The 14,127-nt window shown below is 31.6% G+C and overlaps 1 protein-coding gene across 1 annotated transcript; it reads left to right on the top strand.

The window, feature by feature from the left end:
* Positions 1 to 863: 863 nt before the first annotated feature.
* Positions 864 to 10,460, top strand: Cpr92F (cuticular protein 92F). The gene is made up of 2 exons (XM_065505170.1): positions 864 to 1,087; positions 8,130 to 10,460. The coding sequence occupies exons 1-2, from the start codon at positions 1,076 to 1,078 to the stop codon at positions 9,273 to 9,275; spliced, it is 1,158 nt and encodes a 385-aa protein (XP_065361242.1). The 5' UTR covers positions 864 to 1,075; the 3' UTR covers positions 9,276 to 10,460.
* Positions 10,461 to 14,127: the final 3,667 nt, after the last annotated feature.

Genomic DNA, 14,127 nt, shown 5'->3' with positions numbered 1-14,127 from the left:
TACATCCTGGTATTAAAAATGGAAAATCTTACTAAAAACTAATAAAAAAAAAAATAAAAATATTTCTTAAGCAAAATTTTTAAAGTGATTGCCAAGTGTTGTTTCTTACACTTCCTACATTTTCGTGTTAAATACTTAAATATGAGTAAATATGAATATTTAATTTGGTTTTTTGCCGCTTTCATATTTGTGCATACGAATTATTCAATCAATTAAATTCTATACTATTTCTAAGCCATAAAGCACACTTCTTTCTATTGCAATTGAGTAAATGTGTGTTGTTTTTTTGCGTTTGCAAAATCTATTTGTTTTGCAAATCTATTCGGATGAAGTAGGAAAAACAATGAACAACAAATACCGATTTACACTCGTATGTACAGCGAGTCGTACTCACTGACTTCTTGGGTGTATACTTTTGTTAGACATTGTCTTTTAAAGCTCTTTTTTGTTTTGCTCTACTTTAACTGTTATTTTACACTAGCTGTAAGTGAATTGTTGTTGTTGTTCTTGTTGTTGTATTGGTTTTATATGATTGTTGTTAATCTATCTAGATGTATGAATTTGCAGCTTATGTTATTGTTGTTAAAATCCAAGAAAAAAAAAACAAAAACTTCCAACTACACTAAACTGACTGCACTACATACGAATGATTTGTTTTTATTTTTTTGTTATATTGTTGTTTTTATTTCGGTTTACTCTAGTTGTTGTTATTGTTGTTGGCTCGGTCTGTTTGTGTCAGTTCAGTTCAGCTGAGTTTGGTTTGGTTTGATTTCGTTTCGTTTTGTTGAATTTGTTTGTTTTGGGGGTATATATTGGTGTACTTTACCACTTGTCAGCACAGTTCGTTAACAGTCCTAGTCGCGATTCTAGGAGGTTAAACCCACTGAGCGTGTGTCTAGTTTCAAATTAAATTACCCTTTTCTTAAAAACAATTTAATTTTTCCAAGTACTCATTTAATACGCCTGAACGAGAAATAAGGATATTTTGTGTGTGCCGTATTAAGAATAAACCAATTGTGATTTTCAGAACTAAAGTGTGATTTGTATTTTAAATAATTTACCAAGAATAAACAAAATGAAACCATTTGTAAGTAATGAAAAGGATTATTTGAAAAAAATCTTTAAAAAAAATATATAAATTATCAAGAAAATGGTTTAAATTAAATAAAAATGTGTGCTAACAATCTAAAGAATTTTTCTTTATTCTGTTATATAATTGTGAATTTGTAAAAAAAAGTCCTGCAAAATTTAACTTTATAATTTAATTTTAAATTAATAATTTTTTACAAAATAATTTCTTGAGTAATTGTTAAATAAATTTAATGATTAGTAAAGTACTCAATTTTAAAATTTTAATTTAAAATTATTTTTAAATATATTAAAAATATTAAAAAATCAAGGATTCCAAGAAAAAAACAACAAGAAATTTAAGTTCTTTTTTTTAAAAAAAAAAACTGTTTTATACCAGAAAATTTTTCAAAATTGTGTACAACCTGTCAAAAGTTCTTTAAAATTAACTGGATTATTCCAGTACTAGTTAGATCTTATAGAAAATTTTTCATATACTCAACGTTTTAAAATTGCAAAGAACCTAATAAATGTTCTTTAAGGTTTGGGAAATCAATTTAACTTTTTAAGTTCTAAAAAAAATACCAGAAAACTAAATAACTGATTGGTTCCCATAGAAGTCAGATTGACAGGTTTTATGGAAAATCCTTCCCATTCCCAATAATTGTTAATTTTCCAAAAAATTCTCAATATTTCTGGTATTCGAATCGACCAAGTAATATACATACATTCCCAAAATTTAAATTCTTGAATAAATCTTAAATTTATTGAAACTTCAATTCATGTAAAGACAATTTCTTGATAAGTTTCAGAACAATTTTTGTTAGTACACAAATAAAACAAATTCGTAGTAGCAACCGAATTTGTTTCCAATCGAATGATTCGGTTGCACACATAGAATTTTTCGGTTTTATAAACAGAATGTCAGTTGATAACGAAGAATTTCTGTTGAAGCAACCAAACTTTTGTTATACCTTCCAAAATTTTTTAGCCACAACTGTAAAATTCAGCCACTAAGGTAAAATCATTCGATTGGCAACAAATTCTGTTGCTAAAACAATGTTTTTTTTAAAGATTTCTTAAGTAAAATACCACAAATTATTTTAAATCTAATGTTTTTGTGAAAATAATAAAATTGTGAAGATCTTGACCACAATCTAACCGTAAATAATTAGCTAATTTTGAGGAAATAGTAAAATTATGAATAATTTTTGTTTGTTCCTAACATAATAAGTAATAAAATTCTGTAGTTTTATCTGAAAATAAGATTTTTGAAACAAAATAATTGCAGTCATTCACAATAACCTCAAAATGTCTCAATTAAAAAACAACCTGAAATAAATCCTTAATTTCCCTAGGAGCAAGAAAACTGATATAGAACTAGTTGTTGTTGGGCAGTTCAATACTTCTTTAGGCGGAAGTAGGAACTGATCCTTTGGTGGTATGAAGTCTGATCTGACATTTTAACAATGTGTTAGCTTAGAAGGTTTAAATTTACCCCTTTTATATACTCTGTGACTGGTCACGGTACAAACCCAGACAATCTGTTCTGTTTTCACTATTATACTGGTGACAGAATGAATTAAAATTAATTGAGAATAGTTTTTACCATGACACAACAATATAAGGTAGAAAATAGATTCTCAATTATACAATACTTGTAACTTCAAACAAAAGAAAATATAAAAAAAATATGAAAAAAATCAAAATCAAAGTTTGACGTTACAGGGCTAAATTTTGAAAACTCTCCCTAGTGAGTCTACCTTCTACAATTATTGTATCATGGTTTTTACCAAGTTTATTTAAAATTCATTGTGATATCTAATATTTTCATATGACACGGGACTAAAATAATTCACAGAAATTCTCCACTCTTCCAATTCAATGTCCATCGTAAGACAACAGTGTGTTGTCAATTTGAGGGTTGAGGGTTCGATTCCCGCCAAAGACTCTGGGTGTATTAGCAGACAAGCTAAATGCTTCGCAGTTTGTGTTTTTTTTTTTTCTTTTAAAGATGATGTCCTAAAAGAGTAATACCATAATTTTCAAGAGTAAATATTTATGAAAAATGTTTAACCATACAATGAATATACTACTTAGATATTGCTACCTAGTAATTGTCTATTTTGTGATCAATATAAGACAATCTTTGGGCATCTAATGCTCACCTTCCAATCAGTAAAAATGTAGGCATGGTGCTAGGTAAACCATTTTGGGGCGAGGGGAAATAAAGTAACATTTATTTTACATTTTTTTCTTTTTTTTATATTAAAACTTGTCGTCGGTTTTGGGGGGCGGGTAGAAATTTCCTTTTCCCCCTAGATACGTGCCTGAATCAGTAATAATATTAATATTCCTGTGATGTTGAAAATGTTCTACAGCAGTTTGGTAGTCTAAGGGATAGACTAAGTAGCAAGCATGAGTGGCAAACAGTTCGATTGCATTTAATGCTCTCATTGCCATGAGCTTTATCAGTATCTTGATTCCTTCGAATCTGCTTTGTTAGCTCTTCATCTGCAACAACACACAGTAGTACCGTACAAGACAGTAGGCTTGAAGACGATATCATATAGCCAGTATACATTGTTTTGGCTGATGCCCCAGTTAAACCACATTTGAAATACATTTAACAAATGTTTATCAAATAATTCTCAACCGTTTGACATTTGGCAAGGAGTTTTGATTACAAAGCACAAGAAAATTTCCACTTCTATGGTTCCAAGACGAAATCAATGAAAGAAAAACCTAAGAAACAAACTGCTTTGGCCCTCAAAATTGATTTAAATAACATAAAAAATAACCTTGTAATTCAGTCTTACCAAAAAAAAAAAAGCAGCATAAATCAAATTTGTTCTCAAATAACTTAACTGTATCACAAAAAATTTTCAACAAAGACATTTGAAAAACGCCCTTGTACTGAAGTCTCAATTGCCTAGAAAACAAAAGATTTAAAAACACGAACTTGTTGTCAAACAAGAATCAAATTTTTCACATATTTTTTTTTTGTTTTTTCAAAAGGAAACCTTAGAAATTTTTAAACAACCAACAAACATTTTTTAAGTTTAAAGTCTTTAAAATTTAATGTCAGACCACAATAATGGCGTAATAACAACATTAACCTACACATACGTTGGTTATATGAACATAAAAAGCCACAAAATAAACTTGCAACACAATACGTTTGTTAGCTATTGGAAACCAAAATTAAAAATTTTCTTATAATTCAACAAATATGCAAAACAAAGACAAAAAAGAAATACTTACATACATAATTACTCATTGAAAACCAAATTATGGCAATTGGCTAAAACTATGGTACTGATTTTTTTTTTACTATTTTTTCTATTTTTTACAATAAATTTTCGTTGTATGTATCAATTACTGGCAGATAAGCTTCAATGAATATTATTTAAAGAATTAAGCCAAAACAAACAAAATCAAAATGTATGTAACGTAATACAAATTGCAAATTTGCTAAATGAAAATCGTAATAAAATAATAAAATCAAAATCGTAATAAGTTAGTTGTAAGAAACATTAGTATGTTGATTTCAAAACGAAACATTAAATTAGAAATGATTGTACATAATTTAACAAAGACAGCTAGAAAATGTTGGAAAAACTTATTCAGCAAATGAATTGTTTGTATTTCAACAACAAGTGGCATTAGTTTTTTATGCTTTTATTGGCAAGAGTGGGTTGATTTTGGGGCAAGTTGCTTGTTTTATTGCCGCAAAATACATATGTTTAAAAATGTTGAAACTGAATTTGTAAAATGCTTTAAAATTGTTTGCTGCATGAAAAAAAATCTTTGGGTTACTGGGTTATAAATTAAAAGCTGTGAAATGTAATATTGCAATGATAGTAAAACCGTAGCTATAACTTTAAATTATAGATTTTATGCCTGCTTTTTTTGCTTTCTTTGAAAACCATAAAAATAAGAGGAGAAAGTTAGTAAAACAAACTGGGTGTGAACAAATGACTGTTAATTTATTAACCAAAACCAAACTTTTTTAAACAAACACAAACTGCGAAATGTCTTGATTGTCCAGAGTCTCTAGCGATAATCGAAGTCGTATTCCTCAGTCCTGCACACTGTCTTATAATCTATCGGTGCACCCTTCATATGTTAGTGCTAGCCCGACAAGAAAAACAACTTCCAAACAATCGAAAATTAAGTAGTAGAAGAATTAGCTGTTTGTTTTTAAACATCCCTATATTTAACATGAAAATGAGGGAGTGCTTTTTTATTAATTCACAGATATATATGGATTTCCAATTCTTGAAATGGATTAACTTTATTTCCTTTCCTACAACAACAAAAACAAAAAAACAACTTCCAAAGAAACGAAAATGAAGTACTAGATAGCAGAATTTGATATTCATTAATAATCTACAATAGATTTTCCATAGGATTAAATAAATGTTTTTTATTAAATCAGAAATTAATATAGATTCCTAATACTCCAAAAGGATTAACTCCTCTTTCTTTCTATTTGAGGAATATGAGGCATCTAACCAGATTCTTATTACTCCTAATAAGTTGATTGGAAAATTCGATAATTTTATCGATTTTGTTGTCGTTATAAAGAATTCTAAAAAGAATTAAATAGGTTAAAACGTTAATGTAATAACCCTCCTTTACTAACAGGTTGTAGTTTAGTACGGAATCTTATCAAAAGAGAATTATGTTAATATGTCAGCTATTTCGAAGCAAATATTGAGTCCATTCATCATAAATCCAGATTTTGAGGCCTCTAACCAACATGTTATATTGATAAAAGTGTTATAGCAATATTGCTAATATAAAAATAATCTAATTCTTAGGTCACTCAGAGAACATATTAAGTGATCTCTTCCTCCTATTCCAAAGAATCTAATTCATGCTCACTGGAGTCGTTTTATCCATATCCAGATTTTGAAGACTCCAACCAAACTGTTATGTTGATAAAAGTGTTTGTCATAAAAATCTTAAGCATCTAATTCTTGGGCCACTCTGAGCTGGATATTGATAGAGAACATATTAAGTGATCACATCCTACTCTTCATCATTGCTGTCTCAATTTGCAATTATGCTTAACAGTGGCATGTTCCAGCCAAAATTAGTTGCCACTCATATGTAGCTGGGTATTGATAGAGAAGATGTGAAGTGATCACATCCTACTCTTTATCATTGCAGTCGCAATTTGCGATAATGCTTACCAGTATTCTAGAAAGATTACCTAAAGTCCACATTCATCGCCAAAATATGTATACAGGCCACATTTGGACTTTGTCTCCGCTCCGTTGTTTGAAAAAATATGAAGTTTATGCTCCCTCTTGGATGGGTATGTTAATGTCAAAGCTGATGTTGTAAGATCCAGGATACTCTCGGCTTTTGCGAGCTGATCGGTGCCCTGTATGTCTGCATACCAGTCTGACAATCAGTTTGAGTGGATTGCTTTTACAGTTGCCTTCTATATTCACATATGAGTCTACGGAATATGTTCATCATTTCGAAAATTGTTCTAACATATCTGGAATCTACATCAAGAAGCCAGCTACACAATCCAATATTTTCAACAGTTCTTTAAACATTGTCAACCGAAATACTTTCATTGTCATGATCTTCGTCAGACTTTTACTTCCATTGAATTTGCTTTAATGGCTCTTCTGCGGTAATGGCAACTGATGCTCCAGTTAAAGCTTAATGACTTTTCGCAGCACTGCTACTTTAGCAGTTCTTTTTCTTATCATTCAATATAAGCACTAGTTACTTCGCGCTATCGGATTGATTATTAACTTTGGATTAATAGATTGTTTTACTTTGTATTGCCTTCTGAATAATTCCAATCTTTTCCCATGGCTTGATGCCTTGGCGTCATATCTGGCACCATTTTATAAATTTAAAAAGTTAAATTGGTCATTACAATGATGTCACTGAAATAACTAGTTACTTGTAAGGCCTATTAGAACTCATTGATGTTATGGAGTTACTAAGCAAGTTCTTTGGGCTAGTTTCGTACTTTGGAAAGCCATAGAAAAGTACAGGATAAAGAGAAAATCATAAATTTCTCTCCTGCATTAATTGCTACTAATGCATGAATTATTCTTAACAATGAATCGTTGTAGTGCCAAGAAACAATTGGTGTGAGTTAGAGAGAAATCAGCTACAAATGCCTAATGAATAAGTTCATATACAGCCAGACATTACTAAATTACTCCTGAATAATGTAACCGATATGTTTTAGTCTTTGCAATGACACTTTATTGAATAAAAATAACTTCCAAAGAACTGTATTTTTGAACTTTATACTTTCACATTATACATATATGCGTCTCATGAAGTTGCACCCTGTACTCCAGCATTTACATGTCTGTCTATTTGCATCAACTTACACATTGGAGATTACAAAACTGTAGTTATTACATTCATTTAATGCAACACATAAATGTGGCGTGTTCAAAGCATACGATTATAAATGACTACAGATTGGCATGCTGTGGCATAGAGGGAAGTGTTTAAAATAGAGATTATGCAAAATAGCAGAAAGCTGTTGAAATGGGTTTTTAAAGCTGATGTTAGCTTGTGCCATAAGCCTTACAGTGGCACAACAAATGCAAGTAATTATAACAAATGCCTATCTTCTGAAACACTGTTGTGTAGTTGCAAGCCTATAATTTACTAATTGAAAAGTTTATCTCCAATTTCGCAATAAGTTTCGTGAATCTTCTACATTTAACAACAGGGTAGTTAAGTGTTTAGTTTGCTGTTTATAATTATTACTTATATAGATTGTTAGGAGCCATTTTTTAAAAAAAAATCTTCGAAATTGATCTACATTTGTAAATGTTACTTAAATTTTCTAAAAACCTAGATCGTTTCCTACAAGGTTTATGTATACATTGTTTTAACATTGAAATAGTAGTTTAAAATATAGGTACATATTTTCTGCGATCTTTACCACTGTTTAAGTGAAATGGCGTTTTATTAAGAGACACTTTAAACATTTTTATTTAACATTTATGTACATATATGTATGTAGTCTAAAAGCAAAACTTAATCAATTTATTTCTTTTCAGCTAATTGTGTGTGCCTTGTTGGTTGCAACATGCTCGGCATCGTATCATGGCGCCGTATCAACACAATATGCCCATTTAGATCCTCATAGCCATAGCTATTCGTATGGTTATGCAGATCCCAATTCACAGAAACATGAAACTCGCTCGCATGATGGCGTCACGCATGGCAGTTATTCGTACATTGACGGACATGGCCTTAAACAAACTGTTTCGTATACCGCCGATCCTCATCATGGTTTCCATGCTGTTGGTACCAATTTGCCAAAGGCCCCCTCCCCCATTTCACCCGTTCTAGGTCATGCTGTAGCCGCTTATGATGGTGGTCATGGAGGTTATGCTGCCGGTCATGCTTATCACGGACCCCAAGCCCATATTACTTTGACCCATGAAGGTGTGCCTCATGATACTCCCGAAGTGGCCCATGCTAAGGCTGCACATGCTGCTGCTCATGCTGCCGCCGCTGCTGCTTCCTACGATCATGGTGGTCATCATTTGTACAAACGTTCTTTGTGGGGTCATGGTGCCTATGCCCATCAAGCTGTTGCTCCTATTGTCTTGACCCATGGTGGTGTGCCAGTAGATACGCCCGAAGTACAACATGCCAAAGCTGAACATTATGCCGCCCATGCCAAGGCTTTAGGAGCTGCCGCTCATGGCCATGGCGCCCCCTTGGATACACCCGAAGTTGCTCATGCTAAAGCTGCCCACTTTGCCGCCCATGCTGCTGCCAGTCATGGTGCTCCTTCTCATGCTATTGCTGCTCATGGCTATCATGTACCTGTCATTCACAATGGTGTTCCCGTAGAAACTCCCGAGGTACAACATGCTAAGGCTGCCCACTATGCCGCCCTTGCTCAAGCTTCCGCCTCTGCTGGTCATTCTGGTGGCGATGATGGCAGCTGGGCTGGTGATCATGGCAGCTATGGTGGTGGACACGGTGGTGCCCCCAGCCATTATGCCACTGCTGCCCATCACGGCCACTATGGTCCCTATCATGGACCCCTGCATATTCCAGTCATTCACAACGGTGTGCCAGTAGAACCCGCTGAGGTCCAACATGCCCGTGCTGCTCATTTATCTGCCTTGGCCGCTGAAAGCCATAAATCAGCTGGTCATGGTGGTTACTACGGCGGTGGTAAATGGTAATTCTGAATGGTAAATTCAAAATTTTGTTTAATAACTTTCGGAAGAGGTGATACAACACATACACTTAAAGCAAACGGAACTGATTTAACAACATGAAGTTAAAACGAAAATGGATATTGTTAATATTATATAAAAGAAAAAAATAATAATAATTTTAAATGTTTAAGTTGAAAAACATTGAAGAGTAATACATACAACTTTCTACTTTTAACTCAACGAACCTTACTTTCCTAACTATCCAATTTCCAGCTGTCCAATTTCCTCTATGTCTCCAGAAACTTTACACGCGCTCTTTATACATTTCTATTATTACAGGAGATGATCTAAAGGATTTTGCCTGTAATAATTATTTCAACTGTTTTTCTCTAAGTAAACTATTTTTAACTCTATAATCTAACTAAAAGAAACTCTATAAACTTTATAATCTCACTTAGAAAACTTTTAGCTCTCTTTTAACTGTTATACAACTTATCACTGCCCTTAGTCTTTAATTACTTAATTTCTACATGACTTTCTCTGACTCTATCTCTCTAAGTTTCTTTCTTCATAACAGAGTTTCTTTATTACTCTCTAAGTATATTTCCTTTCAAACGAGATTCTGGTATTTTTATTTACTTTAAAGTGTCCTTAAAATAACTTTTTCTATCTTCTACTTCAAATACCTTTACAACTGTAATCTTTTTCTTCTCTTTCCTCGATCTCTTTAGATCTTATTACTCTTTCTAAGTCTTTTAACTTCTAACTCAATGACCACCATCCTCCTAGGCACACACACACCCACTCTCTTTCTCAATTTTTTTTACTAACTAACTTGATTTATGTAGCCAACGATTTTGCCAATGCCCTGAATTTGATTTTATCTCTTTTTAACTCATTTATTACTATTATACTAAATGTTATTTAACGTCATCTGGGGGACCTATCTGCTCTCCCGAAGACAACAATTGTTTAAGCTAAATAATGAATTTATTTCAATATTTCTATTTTACATATTTCTCTCTCTGTGAATAATTTTAAAGCATATTAATTATTTAAAATAGATGTTGTAAATACTATTGTAAAATATATATAAAAAATCAAAAAAAAAAACGAATTATAAATATGAATATTGTTATCTTAATTGAAACATATTGAAAAACTGCATGCAAAGACAAATAAACTGATACAAAAAGTATTTAAAAAAAAATGTAAAACTTATTGATTTTTTATTGTTGAAGGGATTTCTACTTATTCATTAACTAGCTAAAACCCGGTGTGTAATCATCATATGGGAGGTGCCACGCCCTCTGTGGCTACTACTCCTATTTTTGCCGCAAATGAGGACTATAGCTATTATAGTTTCCTAAATATTTGATTTTTGAAATTAACTTTGTATGGGAGGTACCACGCCCACTTAAAATTTCAAAACAAAAAGTAGCCTATAGCTCCTTCCAGACATACATAAATATACTGTAAAAATTTCAAGCAAATCGGTTCAGCCGTTTAGCCGTCTATAGGTCCCAAACTAATAATAATAAACATACATACAGACACACATTCACTTTTATATATATAGATGATAAATACATAAATTGGTATCAGGATGGGATGGGTTCCTTTTCTCATTTACGATTAAATAAAAAAATATCTTCAAAATGGTGTTTCTTCTCATCCATTTAACTTATTACCTATTGAAGAAGTATTTTCCAATGATGTCTCCAGCCCAAAATTTGATTTCGAACTATCACGAAGGATTCAATGAGTTAAAATGCAAAATTCTGGCACTTTACTATTTACAAAATAGCTTTTTAAATCATTATTTTAACATGGTGATGTCATTGGAGACAACTGCAACTAAATAAGTCATTACTTTAATATCACGAAAACTTGTTAAAAGTAATGACTTAAAGAACTCATTAATAGCACAGTCCAACAGCATTTTTGTAACAGCGACCCTATATTTTTGAAAGGGAATGGTGAGTAAGTAGATCATTTTTGTAGTCTAGCTGGTCTGAATTTTTTTTTAAAGTGGGTCAAAGTTTTAATTGTTTGGTCGAAGGGAGCACTATACTTAATGCCTGGGGAAACTTATTATAATGGGGATCATTTTTGTGGAAGATCAATTTTATCCTTTTTCGAGAAAATGAAAAAATCCTTTCAAAAAGGACATTTACGGATTAAAATATTCTACGAAAATTGTTTCCGAAAAATTTCATTGAGTGTCACCAAAGTAAAGCTCTTTACGGATAATTAGCCTCTTGCCTCTTTTTAAAAAAAAATCGCCAAAAATCTATTTACGATCCGAAAGAGCTAATATTTAAAATATTAACAGTCTTTGAGTCATTAAGTCATTGCAAGTCATTACCAAGTTTTTGCTGGGTAACTATAAAACGACTCGACTTCAACCCTGTCCCTACCCAATGAGCATTTTTGCTGGAATTCAAGTGTAAAACCAATTAATTTCCAGTCATACAATTAAATTTCAAGGGTTGAAATACACTTGTATTACACTTTATTTCAATAGCAATCTCCAGTGAAAAGAAAACTTGAATTCAAGCTTTGATTTACAGTAAAATATAAGTCAAAAAAATACCTGAATTCAAGCTTTGAAATATAATTGAATTCATGCCTTGAATTATAGTACAATTCAAGTCGAAAAAATAAAAGAATTCAATCTTTCTAACCAATTCTAAATTAAAACACAACAATAAATTAACATTTAAAAATATTTAAATTGAAATCAGAATATTACATTTTTATAAACTTCATTGTTTCTTGTCTTGTTGGGACATTGCCTTCTTAAGAAACAAAATATGGGAGCGCTTTTTCTCTTTACGTATGCATGTGTTTGGCAATTGGTGGGCTTTGAATGGAGATGTTAAAATCTGTGTGATTTGCAAAAATAAAAAAAAAACATTTTTTGAGGATTTTACTGACATATTTATGATTTGCTAACAGACTTGCACTTGCACTTGACTTGAGTATTTTAATTTTTCTTAATTATTGTAAACAAATTTTAATATAAGTTCTTTCGTTTTATTATACCCATAGTGGGGAGGGTATAATGCGTTTGTGCAGATGTTTGTAATGCCCAAAAATATTAGTCTAACACCCACCTTAAAGTATACCGATCGACTCAGAATCACTTTCTGAGTCGATTAAACGATGTCCGTCCGTCCGCCTGGCTGGCTGTCCATGTAAACTTTGTGCGCAGAGTACAGATCGCAATTTTGAAGATATATCGATCAAATTTGGTACATATTATTTTTTTGGCCCAAGGACCAAGCCTATTGAAACTGGATGAAATCAGTCCATTATTTTACCTAGCCCCCATACAAATGTCCTTCCGAAATTGGACTTTATCGGTCATAAATGTTTAATCTACACAAATTCTGCTTCAAATAAGTTTTATATATACAAAATTCATGTCACCCAATTTTGTTACGATCGGTCCATAATTAGTCATAGCTTCCATATAGACGTGAATCACTTTCACGTGCATATGTCGCTTAAAAATGTTGGTATACACACAAAATTCAACATAGTTAACTTTCATATAGACATAAATCACATGACCTAATTTCATGATGATCGGTCCATAATTGGTCATAGTTCTCATATAAGGCCCACTTCCGAAAATCACTCAAAAATATAAATTATTGAAATTTTAAAAGAAAAATGTTTTTGCTCTTTTACTTAGTGTAGGGTATTATATGGTCGGCCTTGACCGACAATACTTTCTTACTTGTTAATATTTATGTTTGATTGACAAAAAAACCAAAATATGTTTAAACATTTTATAACATGAAAAATGCTTGAAAATGAGAATGAAATTCAAGTTGAATTTCCAATACTTGAATATAATAAATAGTTTGCATGCTTACTGGGTATTAAATTTTGACACTATTATAACAATGTTTGTTTAATTTTAAATTCAAAATATTTAAAAAAAAACAAACAAAAAATGTATTATTTTCAACTCAAAAATATAAATTTCCAAATCCTCCTTATCACTCTGCTAAATCATGTAAATTTCTCAAAATCCCTGCTCTATGGCCGCTGCTCCTCATTAAACAATAAACTTCTAACACGTGTCTGTACAGCAAAATATCCACAAGAAATCAAATTAAGATATTTGGATGATTATGTAAAGTCTGAACTAAACTATGCTGTATTTACAATTAATAACCAACATGATCATTACTTTATAAGCCATGGCTTTAGTAAGATTTTCAATTGCACCAGCAATATGAAAATACAAGAAGCCGGTCTTCTGCTATGTGAAGAAAATCCTATAGAATTGAAAAGTGCTCTGATGGTTTGTCTCCAACATCGTACGTATGTGGCCGATGAACTAATAGATCATTGTAGGGGATCCTCAGAGACGGTAACGAAATTTGTGGCCATGCACTACAATGAACCAAGCAAGCTGCTGAAACAGGCAACAAATGAGAGCAAACAATTGAATATTAAATTGTATTTATTTCATATTTTGTGGCTATTGAAATCATTTCTGATACATTTGATTAATAAATAAGCAGCATCATATTTTTTCCAAATGATATGAAAGGGATTCCTTTACAAATAAAGTGAAACTTTAACAATTCTGTTGCTGCTCCTTTGATTACTTACTCAAATTATATTATGTCCTTTTTAGGTATTTTGCAATTATGTTTACAATTCTCTACTTGCCTTAGGCTTCATTCAGTGGTATAAAGATATTTGGTTTGGTATTTACGTGTTTGGTTTTTGGGGGGTGGTAAATTTATTATTGGGTTTAATTTATGGCTTATTGACCCCATCAAATAAATTTTATTGATATGCAATCAAGTATTGAATCACTTGTTGATTGTGTTTTTGTAAATTATGTTTT

The sequence above is a fragment of the Calliphora vicina genome, chromosome 1, assembly GCF_958450345.1.
Source record: "Calliphora vicina chromosome 1, idCalVici1.1, whole genome shotgun sequence".
In the NCBI taxonomy this organism is placed as follows: Eukaryota; Metazoa; Arthropoda; class Insecta; order Diptera; family Calliphoridae; genus Calliphora; species Calliphora vicina.
The sequence above is the reverse complement of the archived record's forward strand: the minus strand, read 5'-3'. Positions and strand labels throughout refer to the sequence as shown.